General features: G+C 47.2%; 1 protein-coding gene across 1 annotated transcript in view; it reads right to left on the reverse strand.

Annotated features, from left to right (window-relative positions):
• Positions 1–7,152: 7,152 nt before the first annotated feature.
• The window catches only part of TMEM51 (transmembrane protein 51), a 54,947-nt gene continuing 47,998 nt past the window's right edge, over positions 7,153–14,101 (reverse strand). The window contains exons 3-4 of the mRNA XM_043922885.1: positions 11,348–11,870; positions 7,153–8,305 (exon numbers count right to left, since the gene is read on the reverse strand). Coding sequence (XP_043778820.1) covers positions 7,897–8,305; positions 11,348–11,685 — 747 coding nt within the window. The 5' untranslated portion in view covers positions 11,686–11,870 and the 3' untranslated portion in view covers positions 7,153–7,896. The remainder of the gene's footprint in view (positions 8,306–11,347; positions 11,871–14,101) is intronic.

A 14,101-nucleotide genomic window follows, 5' to 3' on the forward strand; every position in this document is an offset into this window, starting at 1 on the left:
GAGCAGGTTTCCTGACCTCTGCCCTCTATCGATTATTGGAGGATCTGAGCCTGATGTGTTGCTGCTCATGGTCAGGTACCATCCCAGCTTCAGGTACTCTAGGATATAATTTTCTAGGCCAACTACATTGCTGCAAAGAGATAGGGGAATGGCTTTCTCCTGTTGGCTCAATGTGAAAGGTATCTCTGAATGGTCTGACTGTGTCTTGTGAACTGCCACCCTCACAGGTGGCAAGAACTTTGGGGAACATCCACCGCTCCACCCTGAGGCTCTAGCGAGGGGATGCAGGCTTCCCATCAGAGGCACAAGCTTCCCTACCAGGAAGTGGACATGAGGAGGTCTGCGCTGGGTGTTCCAAGCACAGGGACCCATCCTGGACCCATCAACCTGGTTCTCCCTGCTGCCGTCAGGTGCTGGGACATCTTGGTAGCTTGCCTTCACTGGTGATCTGTGATCTGAATGCACACAGAGAGAAAGCTGATGGACAACTTCATCAGTGAGCTGTAGGACTTTGGCCAATCCTTGTCTGTTCTGGGTCTGTTTCTCCCTCTAGAGAATATAGGGTTTGGTTCAATCACTATTCCTTGAAGGATGTTCTGTGAAAGCTGACCCTGAAAGATGCTTTGTGGGGAGAAAAGTTTCAGTAGCCAAATGGGTTTGGAAGATGCTGCAGCATCTGCTTGGAGATTCATAATGTGTGCAAGTGTAGGAGAGATTTTCTGGAATTCTCTGCACCCAGATATTTATGTGGCTCACTCCCCACTTTTCCTCAATGTTAGTTCCCTCGGAGACTTTTCCTGATGACCCAGATTGGTGATCCTGTCTCTCCTGCCCCATTTTTCTTCACATCCTTCTAGTTTTCTGCCATGACATCATATTTTGGTTTATTTGTTTATTATCTGTCCTCCCTCCACCCAGAATATGGCCTCTGTGTCAGCCGGGACTTGATCCACCGTTTTTTTTTTTTGCAGATTATCCCTACTATGTGCATGTGGCACATAGTAGGTTCTCCATAAAAACGTGTTGAATGAATAGACTTTGCTTAACTTGGGGATTCCCAAACACAGCTCATCAAGGATGTTTTCCCCTTCTACCCATTACAATCCAGGGAAATATGGCTGGGGACTCAAACAGGAAGAGGGTGGCTAAAACCCTTAGAGCTGTGCTCACTTTCTTAGTACCAGCCACTCAGTTCTGAATACACTGACCACTCAGCATTAGGCTGAAAACAAAGTGGACTGATTTGTCCACTCTGTGCAATGGGAGTTGCCATCATGTGCCTTGAAGAGTCAAGTCTTGTGCAAGGCTGACCCCAGGACTTCCTCAACTGGCCTTACCTATGCATCCCTGCAGCTGTTTCCCTGGAGATGGTTTTCTGCGAGGATTCCTTACAATCTATTGGTGGCGCCTAGTGAATTTTCCCCAGACTTGTTTTCGGAAATGATTGTGAGGACTGTCTGCTAATGCAGGGGACAAGTGTTCAATCCCTGGTCCAGGAAGACTCCACATGCTGTGGGGCAACTAAGCCCATCCGCCACAACTACTGAGCCCATGAGCCACAACTACTGAAGCCTGAGAGCCCTAGAGCCCACACTACAATAAAAGAAGCCACTGCAGCTAGAGAGTAGCCCCCACTCACTACAACTAGAGAAAGCCTGCCCGCAGTCACAAAGGCCCAGCGCAGCCTATTAATTATTTATTTAATTAAATAAATTAAAATCTAAAAAAAGAGAAATGATTGTGAGGCTCACGCTTGGAGTAGTGCTTGGATCTTCAAGTTCTCTATCAGGGGACAGTGGTCTAGTCACAGCCACCACGTGGCTCCCACTGTCTGTGCAGCTGTAGCTTTGGCACTTTACCTGTGTGTTTCTCCGGCACCCATCTCAAAATGAGTCACCTCAATTTTGCTAGTGTAGAGATCAAGGCTCAGAGGGATCCAGTTATTTGCCCAAGATCATCCTTCTAGTGATAAAGAACCCACTTGCCAATGCAGGAGACTTAAGATATGTGGGTTCGATCCCTAGGTTGGGAAGATCGCCTGGAGGAGGACATGGTAACCCACTCCAGTATTCTTGCCTGGAGAATCCCCTGGAGTGAGGAGCCTGGTGGGCCTCAGTCCCTAGGGTCGCACAGAGTCGGACACGATTAAAGCAACTTAGCACGTATGCATCCTTCTAGGAAGCAGCAGTGCTTGGATTAAAACAAAATCCTCCCTGATCGAAAGCCCATCTCTCACCCTCTGAGCTTGCAGACAGAACAGAGGCTGTCCTTTCATACATCTACACTTAAATACTTAGCGCGATTTGTCCTAGGAGCTAAATGGGCCTTGTCAGGGCCCTTAAGGCAAAGAATGAGACCGTTTAATCTTCAGAAGGGCTCTTTGAGTACTGTCCTTTGTGGCCTGTGGTTTGATTGATTCACCCATTTCCAGGGATAAAGCTGTGTCGCATTTTCAATTTCGCTCTCTGCACTTGCGGGTTTATTTTGGCTTTGCCATCTCAACACTTGTCCATCTAGAACCAAGGCTTTGTTGTCGTTCAGTCGCTAAATCATGTCTGACTCTTTGCGACCCCATGGACTGTAGCCCTCTAGGTGCCTCTGTCCATGGGATTTCCCAGGCAAGGATCCTGGAGTGGGTTTCCATTTCCTCCTCCAGGGGATCTTCCCCACTTAGGGTTTGAACCTGTGTCTCCTGCATTGGCAGGCAGATTCTTTACCACTGAGCCACCTAGGAAGCCCAGGAACCAAGGTATCTCAGGGCATTTGGCAGCAAGCAGCAGAACCCCACTCCAAGTCATTTCAGCAAAAATAGGACTTTACTGAAAGCAGCCTGGGGCATTCTAGAGACCCAAAGGGCAGCGAATGAGGTCAGACAAAGGAGAACCCAGGAGAGGCCAACCAGCTGATCTCTCTTTCTATGGACCATTTTCACGAGTCTCTTCTTGCAGACCAGCGTTCTCTGTGCACCTGGCTGCCTGGTGGTTTTCAAGTTTATTATACCCAGAGCAAGTAGCCAGTCCAAGGTGAGCATGATCATTGTCACCCAAGGCCATGGGACCCACTTTGGGAAACACTGTCCAAGTGAGAACCTTTCCCATGGAGAGCAGGGCTTCATGCTGTATCCCTAGAGCCCAGAATGGTACCTGGCTCATAAGGTATTTGTGGAGCTCGATATGTATTTGTGGGTGCACCCAGCTGACTTAGCTGTGCACACACACACTCCAGGCAGTGCTCTGGGCTGCAGTTACAGTCATGTCTCAACATGATCTTCTGCCTCTGTCATCTGCTTGTGGCTCCCCTTCATCAGAACTGTAACCAGTCTGAGAAAAGTGAAAATCAGAACCGAGACCAAGTGGAGTGTCCACTGTGAGACCAGTACTACCTACGATGCAAAGGCAGTGCCCACCTTCAAGGACTTGGGCTAAATTTAGGATCAGAGCTTAAAAGGGGGAATTTACTGGCATGACACAGCATCTTTTGTGGAACCCGGGAGCAGACGTACAGCAGGGCTAACCAAGGGACCAGGACCAAGGACCAGAAAGTCATCTAGAGACAGTCATCTCTGAAGTCTCATCTTCACCTCTGCCTCTTTCAGCACTCAGCTTCTCTCTCTGCTAAGCAACTTGCCCTGCTTCACTCACTTGTGGCCCCCTAATCCCCGAGACCACATTGCCCAGCCAGCCTCTCCATTCCAGGACCTGGGAGAGATGAGCCTAGCCTAGCACAGCTTCTGATTGGTTCTCCTGGGTCAGGTGAACACATACCTACCAGCTGTGACTTGAGAGGGTGGAAATCACAGGACAATGACATGGCTGCTGAGGTTCTTCCTTTTGGGTGAGGTGGGAGTGCTAATGGGGAAGTTTTTTTGCTCTTTCATAGCCCTGGGACCAGTTAGGGTCCAGGGACAGGTGGGTGGCTTCTTGACTTTCCCCGCTTGACCTGCTTCTCTGCCTTTCTTCTTTTATAAAAGATTATTTATTTGACTGCACCAGCTCTTAGTTGCAACATGTGGGTTTTGTTTTTTTTTTTTCAGTTGCAGCATATGGGATCTATTAATAGATTCCTGACCAGGAATCAAATCTGGGTCCCCTGCATTGGGAGCGTGGTGTCTTAGTCATTGGACCACCAGGGAAGTCCCTGCCTTTCTTATATTTTCCTTAAGAACAAAAACACAATGGAGAGAAAAGGAAGGGCCAGGGTTTTCTTCTGGTTTTCACCTTTTTAGCTCTTTTTTTTTTTTTTTTTTTAGTCAAAAGATAGAGAGCTCTGATAAGTCTGAACCAGTGAACAAACAGGATGAGTGTGCCCTGGGGAATTTTGAGGTGAAAGTGACTTCCTGCTTTGGTTTTAATTTAATATTGCAGAGAACTTATTGCTACATTCCCAGCTAACATTCTCTCTGCCTTGCTTTTAGACAGAGGTGCATCCATGCTCCATAGTTTACCTACTAAATATCCACGATCTATTCTCTGAGCAACATAAAATAATTTTCTACTTGATCGTTTCCAAGCATACAAAACAAATAGGGTCATTGATGAAATTTCCGTGTGTGTGTGTGTGTGTGTGTGTGTGTGTGTGTACGCATGCACTCAGTCATGTCTGACTCTTTTTCAACCTCATGGACTGTAGCCCATCAGGTTCCTCTACCCATGAAATTTTCCAGGCAAGAATACTGGAATAGGTTGCCATTTTCTTCTCCAGGGGACTCTTCCTGACCCTGGGATCAAAGCCATATCTCTTGTTTCTCCTGCTTTGGCAGGCAGATTCTTTACCAGTGTGTGCCACCTGGGAAGCCCCCAATTTCTAAAGCACTCCTGCCTTATAGGATCAGTCCAGAAGCATTCAGATCAAAGCAAGGGCTAGTCTCTAATGAGTTGAAGATTGAGTCCCTTGTTGGTTTCCTAAAGTCACTGTAATGAATTCCCATGAGCTTTGTGGTCTAAAACAACAAACTTACTCTCTTCACGGTTCTGGGGGCTGAAAGCCCCAAGTCAGCATCAGCTGGGCTGAAATCAAGGTGTTTCAGGAGGACTGAACTCCTGTGAGTGCTCTAGGGAGGAACGATTCCATGTCTCTTCCAGCTCTGGTGTGTGTCTCTTGTGGGTGTCTCTTGACTTGTATGTGCATCACTCCAGTCTCTGCCTCTGTGGCCACTGTCTCCTCCTTTCCTGTGTGTATAATCTCCTCCTGCCTTTCCAAGCATACTTCTGGATGGGTTTAGGACCCACTTGGACAATCCAGGATAAGCTCAACTCAAAAATCCTTAGTTTCATTGCATCTGCAAAACTTTACCTTTTAAGGCAACGTTCTTGGGTCCTAGGGATTAGAGCCTGAGATCTTTGGGGCCACAGATCAACCTACTGCAAGCCCCAAACGTCTTTCTCTCCTGAGGAGGGTCTAGGCTGGGCAGACACCCTGACAGATGTCTACCAGAGACCAGATCAAGAGCCCTTGTAGAAGGTCACTTCCTTTTTCATTTTGCTTGTGCTAGGTCTTCATTGTGGCACGTGGGTTTCTCTTGTTGCAGACCATGGGCTCTAGAATGCAGGCTCCGTAGTGGTGATGCATGGGCTTAGTTGCCCTGTGGCATGTGGGATCTTAGTTCGTCAACTAGGTGATTCAACCTGTGTCCCCTCCAATGGGAGGCGGATTCTTAATCACTGGACCACCAGGGAAGTCCCTAGAAGGTCATTTCTCAGCTCATTTGGAACCTTGCTCCTCCCTTTTCTTTTTTCCTCCTGTTTGTCCTCCAATCAGGGGGAAGCATTAGGAGTAGACGAAGGCCAAGTCCAGCCCAGAGATACATGGAGAGGCCCTGGGTGGCTCAGGGGTGGACTGGGACCAGACCAGGCCTCTAGGTATCCCAGGCCACCAAGCAGACCCTTGTAGCTCCCTGTTTATAGATGGATTTACACGAGGAAATGAAAGGTTGGGATTTCGGCACTGCTGCCAATTCTGTTATAAGAGGGTGCTTGACCTTCTAATGGTTGCTCGTTCCCTCCCACAGGAGCTTTTAGGAAAACATTCAGGGCCTGAGAATTTGCTCTCCCAGCCATGCGCCTAGCCACACAGACCCCTAGCAGCCAGCTCCAGGCTCATCAACACCAGGAAGGGAACTTGTAGTTTTATTTTCGGTTTTGTGTTTTTTTTTGGCCATGCTACATGGCATATGGAACTTCCCCAACCAGGAACTGAACCCATGCCTCTGATGTTGGAAGCATGGAGTCTTAACCACTGGACTTAATCACATCCCAGAAAGGGAACTTTGGACTTAGATCTGACTTCCCAGACTCCTACTCCATGGTCAAGACCGTGACCCTAGATGTCCCCTCATTTAGCCCAGCCTCAGCAGTCCACTGTCCCCTTGTATGTTCTCGTTTGTTGAATTTCTCTCCTGGGCTCCACAGGTAGGCACTCTGCCTTTTCTATGAGGACACCTGCACCCTGCATGATCATACAGCCCATCTGGGTCAGTTCTCAGGAGAGGAGCTGTCATAGGACGTTTAGACAGGTAGAGAGCTGCTGTCTAAATATCCAGAACTTTCTGTTGGGCATGTGGGTTGACAGGGACACTCTCAGCTCTTGGGACACACAAGTCCTCATTTAAAGTCTGAAAGAGCCCTTTCCACTGAGTGGCACAGTAGATTGTGGAAGAACTCAGGCCCTGGGGGCCTAGGTTCAAATCCCAGCTCTGCCACTTATTAGTGGTGTGACCTGGGGCCCCTTAATTAACCTGATTCTCCATGAACTAACCCACAGTAGGAATACCTGGCTTGTGTGGGTGTGTGCTCTGTGGTGTTCAGCCCCATAGATTGTAGCCTGCCAGGCTCCTCTTTCCATGAAAGTTTCCAGTCAAGAATATTGGAGCAGGTTGCCATTTCCTACTCCAGGGGATCTTCTCGACCCAGAGATTGAAGAATCTCTTGCATCTCCTGCATTGGCAGGCAGGTTCTTTACCACTAGCACCACCTGGGAAGCCCAATACCCGGCTTGGGTACCGTTGAAAAGGGATAAATATGTGAAGTGCTTAGCACAGCACCTGGCATATACTAAGTGTTCAGGATATATTAGCTAGTATTGTTCTCATTGGTGAGATTTCTCCCTAAGCAAGTCAGTGTTGGAAGAGCTGTTAAGGTAATTTAGCACCAAATGTACGACATATAAAATATTTTATTACAAAAAGCTCAGTTGCACGGCATTTTAGAAGGAACAGAACATCTCAGATGGCTTTCCTTTTTTTTTTTTTTGCCAATACATAGGAGAGACTAGTAAAAGTCTACCAATAAAACTAGGATTTTATGCATCCTTAGGTCTTGAGGCCTCAAAACAACTGATGGCATCAGGGGCTCTGAGAACCCCACCTGGGTCTCACCCCCATGTAATCATCCAGCCTCTTGTTCAGCTTAATTCATGACATGGGCATGTCCTTTCTGCAAAGCTGGTCATCTTTCCTACCCACAGTGCAGGACTCCAGGGAGAAAGTGAAGGCATAACTTATTTTCTCTTGGAAACAAAACAGTCCTAGTGGAAGCAAAACAAAGCCATGATCTAAGCCAGTTGCTACATATCCTTTCCTAAGTAGACGGAGGAGTATTGTCCCCAGCAATTCAATGTCAAGGAAGGACAAAGGGGAAGATGCCGGCACTGCTTCCCTGGATGGGGTCACAGCTTCACAAGATCTGAGGCAGCAGCTCTTTCTGATGCACCTGTGACCAGAGGTCCTAGGGACCGCAGAGTCACTCCCCAGTCCTAGAATGCCCTCAGCTTCTGGCCCCATCCAGATAGCTAAGTACACACCTGGCCCCTCCGCTTCTCAACTGTGGCTGAAGTGGCTTCATTCAGGGTCTGTTGGTGCAGAGGACGAGAAACAGGAGGGAATCCGCCTGGGAGGGGCCGTCAGTCGGGGGGCCGGGCATCAGGGGCCTTCTCCTGGACCTCATCGTACTGTGGTGGGGGTGTCAAAGGCTCAATGGAGGGAGGAGGCACGTTTTTGTCTGGCAGGTTGATCCGAAAGTCTTTGAGGTGAAGCTTTTCGGATTTTATCCTTCTCACTTTCAGCGGCTTCAGGCGTTTGGACAACTTGGAGTTCTGCCTGTCGGGGGGGTTCCCTGGGCTGGTCTCCATGTCGACCCTGGTTGTGGTGGGGCTTGTCTCATCCAGCCCCGTCAAGGACTCGTAGGAGGGGAGAGAGATGCTCATCCGGGGGTTCTGGTCCGCGTCCCTTGCTTCCGAGTAGTTTGCGTTCATCACTTCCTCGTAGCTGGGGACATAGTACCGTGAGGAGGCCTCCTCCTCCTCCTCCTGGCTGCAAGACAGCAAGCACAGACATGGGAGGGTTAGCATGTATTTGAGTCACTTATGATCACAAAGAGATGGATCCTAGACCACATGTTGCCACTGGGACCCGGTATACCAGCCTTGTTAAAAACAGGTGTATCTAAGGAGGAAGAAGAGCTATCACTTCACCTGTTGGCTACAAGCCAGACACTGTTCTAAGTACGTATAAACTAATGTCATCTTCCTAAAGACACTATGAGTTAGGTACTGTTGGGTTGGTCAAAAACTTTATTTGGGTTTTTTCCATTGGATAATATGGAAAACCCAAATGAACTTTTTGGCCAACCCAATATTGGTATACACATTTTATGGATGGGAAATTACAGAATAATTTGAGATACATGTAAATTTTATATTCCAGATATTCTTTCTCTATCCAGAAACCACTTTGCTTCAAATTGGCACCTGTTTCATGTATGTTTATGTTGTCTATGGTCAAAGGACGTCCATCTGGGCATCAGAATAGCCCACCTGGCATGCTGTTAACATATGAGGCTAAAAGGCAGGGGAGGTTAACACTTTTCATTTTATGGATGGGAATACAGATACATTGAGGTCAAGTGACTTGGTCATACCTTTAATGATGGGTGACTAGTTTTCCTTTGTTCTTTTTTGTATTTCCCAAGTTTTCTAGAATATGCCTGATTATCTTTTACTTTCAGAAAATTTGTTTAATTTTTCCAAAATAAAAACAACTCTCTAGATTGCCGGGAGAAATATCAACAACCTCAGATATGCAGATGATACCTAATGGCAGAAAGTGAAGAGGAACCAAACAACCTCTTGATGAGGGTGAAAGAGGAGAGTAAAAAAGCTGGTTTAAAACTCAACATTCAAAAAACTAAGATCATAGTATCTGGTCCTATCACTTCATGGCAAATAGATGGATAAAAAGTGGAAACAGTGACAGATTTTATTTTCTTGGACTCCAAAATCACTGTGGATGGTGACTGTAGTCACAAAATTAAAAGACGCTTGCTCCTTGAAAGAAAAGCTATGACAAACCTAGACAGCATATTAAAAAGCAGAGACATCACTTTGCCAACAAAGGTCCATATAGTCAAAGCTACGATCTTTCCAGTAGTTATGTATGGATGTGAGAGTTGGACCATAAAGAAGGCTGAGCACCGAAGAATTTATGCTTCTGAGTTGTGGTGTTGGAGAAGACTCTTGAGAGTCCCTTGGACAGCAAGGAGATCAAACCAGTTAATCCTACAGGAAATCAGCCCTGAATATTCATTGGAAGAACTGATGGTGAAGTTCTAATACTTTGGCCACCTGATGCGAAGAGCTGACTCATTGGAAAAGACCCTGATGCTGGGAAAGATTGATGGCAGGAGGAGAAGGGGGCAACAGAGGATGAGATGGTTGGTGACATCACTGAGTCAATGGACATGAGTTTGAGCAAGTTCTGGGAGACAAGTGAAGGACAGGGAAGCCTGGTGTGCTGCAGTCCACGGGGCTGCAAGGAGTTGGACACGACTTAGTGCCTGAACAATAACAATATTCTGCTATATACCTTTCCAGATCCTTCTCTAGTCCCATAGCCACAATGTCTGATGTGATGAAGACCTTAACATGCTGTGTTATAAACCTCCTTTTCTCAGAGATACAGATCCACATTAGCAAATATAGATTGGCAGTGGCTGCAGAGAATTCTACTGAATGGGCATGTTATAATTTAGCTTGACTGATGGATATTTAGTCGTCACATCTGTCTATGCTATTTTCAGCAAGGCTCTGATAAATCTATGAGTACAGACCCCTTTGCACTTTTGTGACTGTGTCTCAAAGATAAGCTCTTAGGAAGAGAATTCATAGGTGCACACATCTTTAAAATGGCCAGTTACAGTGAATTCCCCTTCAGTAAGGTTATGTCAATCAACCCCTCATTAGCAACTCACTTCCTTACAAATCTTTAATCTGGAGGACAGTCTATCTTGGCCAGTAGGTAGGCAAAGAATTACAGTGCCTTTTGTTGGTTGTTTGTATTTCCAGACTAAAGAGACTGAACAACTATCATTTGAATGTCTATGAAATGCTTGTTTGTGTTCTTGGTCCATTTTCCAACTGTGTGTTCTTTAACATTCATTTGTTAGGGACCTTTAAAAAAATTTTTTTTTATTGTGATAAAAGTCACATAATATAAAGCCATATTTTAAACATATTTTAACTGTATATTTCAGTGGCACTAGTACATTCACAGTGTTGTGCATGTCTCACCATCATCCATTTCCCAAATTTTCCACCTCTCTAAACTGAAACTCTCCCCATTAAACACTAAGTCTCCATTCCCCATCCCTACCCCTATCTCCCACCTCCCCAACCTCTGGGCCCTGGCATCTACCATGTACTTTCTAATTCTATGAATGTGAGGTACTATTCTAGGTACCTTGTATAAGTGGAATCAAACAGTATTTGTCTGCATTTGCTGTATATTGGAATGCATTTTTAAGGTTAACTTAATATCTGTCCTACAAACAGACTGTACCTTCTTCCCCCGACCCCACCCCATGCTATACAGTAGGTTCTCATCAGTTATCTATTTTATACACAGTAGTGCTCTTTTTATACTTGGGCTATCAACTTTTATCTTATGCCCACAATTTAGCAATTGCTTTTTAAATGTGTTCGTAGCATTTTTGGTCAAATAGAACCTAGCTTCCCAACCTTTCAACTCAAAGCATAAACATCCAGGGCACTGGGTAAATGGACAAGCTTCCAGTGGGGAGGCTCTGGCCACCCCAGGTGCCATGCAGGTCCCCTGGGGGGGGGGTGGGTGTCAAAATCTTGACACAACTGTAATCATCCATTCAAACTGTATTATTTGGGAAACTCTGGGATCAAAAGATAAAGTCATTTGTAAAACAATGAACTGTTTCACAGAAGCAGTCATGGGAGACAGCCCCTTAGATTAAAATGTTCTCACCATCGCTGAGCCTTGAGCTCGTGGGTATGCATGTGGGTGTGTGTGTCCATCCCCTGTCTGGGTCCGGTTGGCCATCCTCACCTGTCCTCCTCGTGGGCGTGTGGTTCGACCCCCGGGTGCTGGATGTGTGCCAGCTCCTCGCCCTGCCGCTGCTTCCTCTTGTCCCGGATGCTCAGGCAGATGGAGAGCAGGAGCAGCATCACGCCGGCCCCAACCAGCACGTAGGCCACAGAGAAGGTCTTGCTCTTAAGGATGCCGCTTCCTACCTCTGTCTTGTTCCCCTGAGCAGCCGGCTTTTCTGCAGTGCTGAACCCAGGGACCAGGTTCCACATGGCCATGATGACCCCAAGGACCAGCATCCCCAGGCCGATGGCGGTCAGCGCATAGTGCGAGCCGTTGGCTTTGGACTGGGCCATCATGCCAGCAGGAGTGGGGCAAAGTCCAGGTTCAAAGAGAGAAAATAAATAAATAAAAAGCAGCAGCCGCAGCAAAACGCCCTGAACGAGAGCCCTAGTGCCACACTAAAAAAACGGCGGCTGGACTCTTGAGGGATGGTTGCAAGCCAACGTGAGGCATCCTGTGTGGACGGCTATGTCCGGGAGGCCTGCGAGGAAAACAGAGAGGAGAGAGCAAAGTCACTTCTGATTCAAGGCGCTCTGCTGAGTGCAGTGGCTGTGCTCCTGAATAGGGGCGGGTGGAGGGGGGGTGCAGGGGGGTGGGTAGGGGGAGGCAGGACTGAGTCATGGTCTGGGCTGGGCTCGCCTCTGATGCATTCCAGACGTCTTACATGCTCCTGCTCCTTCTGTGATCTGCCTCCTCCACCAGAAAAGGAGAAGCCAGACCTTTCCCTGCAGGAGGCCAGAAAGGTCAGAGTTGCAGGTCATTCAGATATTTTGTGGGATTTAGTGAAGTGCAGTACAATCTTACCCTCTCACCAGCTATGGTGAGAGTGAACCATGGCCTGCCTGAGCCATGTCAATATTGCCTGGCTGACCGGCATCAGTCATGATATGACCCAGTCGAAGGGGCCTTCTGTGATGTGTTCACCACCCTCAGTGGCTTCCCATTGTCGGCAGCACAAAATCCAGGCTCCCTGGAATCCTGCTCGTGGCGTGCTCAAACTGACCCTGCCTCTCCCACTCATCTTGCACCTTGCCCCCCTTTCGCACACTCCCTCCAGTGTTTCTGCCCTTCTCTGATCAACCCTGCTCAGCTACCCTTCTGTGTCTCCTGCAAGCCCCCAGCATCTTCTGTGGCAAATCGCTTTCTTTCTGGCACCACATCTTTTTCACTCTGCTTCTGGAACATAGCAGCACCCTCCCTCCCCCAATGCCTGCTGAATCAAATGAATGAAATAGCCAGATGAAGCTGTCCTGCAAGGCATGCTTCTTTTCAGCCACATGAAATTTTACCTTTTTTTTTTCCTTCTCTCTTAAAGGGTGCTTTTCTGTTTATTTTTGTCTGGCACAGCATGTGTGGCATGTGGGATCTTAGTTCCCCAACCAAGGAATGGAATCTGTGCCCCCTGTATGCGGAGCAGGGCGTCTTAACCACTGCACTGCCAGGGAAGTTCTGAGTTTTGCTTTTCTTAAAGGGGCAGAAACCTGCACATCCATCATCTTAGCTGTTGTGCCCAGCTGGATGAAAAACCCTCTCCTGTGAAGCAGCTCTGAGACCTTTGGCTCATGGGATCAGTCAGCTGGGAGTCCATAGCAATCTGCTGGCAGGGAGAGGAAGCCTGATAAGCCAGTGACTTGAAGGTTTGAGATTAGAACACTTTCAGGGGGCTGGAGGACCAGCGAGTGAGGCTCCTGGCTAATTATTCCTCAATACATTATCCCTGGTACAGCAATCTTTGCAGAATAGTAAAACTTTACAGCTGTTTAGATGGCCAGGGTCCTACTTGCCATTCCACATTCTTTCCGCTCCTTGCAAAAAGACAGCTAACCAGGCCACGTTAAATCTGATGCTGCCGAGATATTTTCTCATCAAGCACTGGGCTCCATCTGAAACTGCCCACTTTGTTCAAAAATACTCTAAAAATAATTGGGATAACATCCTCTATCGGCTTGAAGTCCATTCCTTCTTTTTTTTTCTCCCACTCAACAAATATTTCACATGTACCTGCTAAGAAGTGTTCAGTACTAGAGAAATACTGATGAACAAGTTAAAGATTAGCGGGGAGGTTTCAGGCTAGCAGGAAAACAGTCCACAGGGAAGAACAATAAAGTAGGAAGAAAGAGAGAAAAAAAATAAGGCATAACCTGTTTTTAGGACATATATTAAGTTAATCTTAAGGCATTCCAATATACATTGGGTGCTAAGTTGTTTCAGTCATGTCTGACTCTTTGGGACCCCAAGGACTGTAGCCCACCAGGCTCCTCTGTTGGGATTCTCCAGGCAAGAATACTGGAGTGGGTTGCCATGCCCTCCTCCAGGGGATCAAACCCATATTTCTTACATCTCTGCATTGGCAGGCAGATTCTTTACCACTAGCACCACAAGAGTCAAATTCATAGAGTCAGAAAGTACATTGGTAGATGCCAGGGGCCAAGGGGTGGGGGTGGGGAGGGGGAATGGGGACTTAGTGTTTACTGGGGACAGGGTTTCAGTTTCAGAAGATGAAAAATTTGGGAGATGGGTGATGGTGATGATGGTGAGAACTGCACAACAATGTGAGAGTACTTAGTGCCACTGAACTGCATAGTTAAATATGGTTACAACCGTGTGTTTTATTTTGACTTTTATCACATTAAAAAATATTAAAAAGGCCTTCCCTGATTGCTCAGTGGTCAAGAATCTGCCTGCCAATGCTGAAGACATGGGTTCGAGCCC

This window comes from Cervus elaphus, chromosome 14 (genome assembly GCF_910594005.1).
Source record: "Cervus elaphus chromosome 14, mCerEla1.1, whole genome shotgun sequence".
Lineage (NCBI taxonomy): Eukaryota > Metazoa > Chordata > Mammalia > Artiodactyla > Cervidae > Cervus > Cervus elaphus.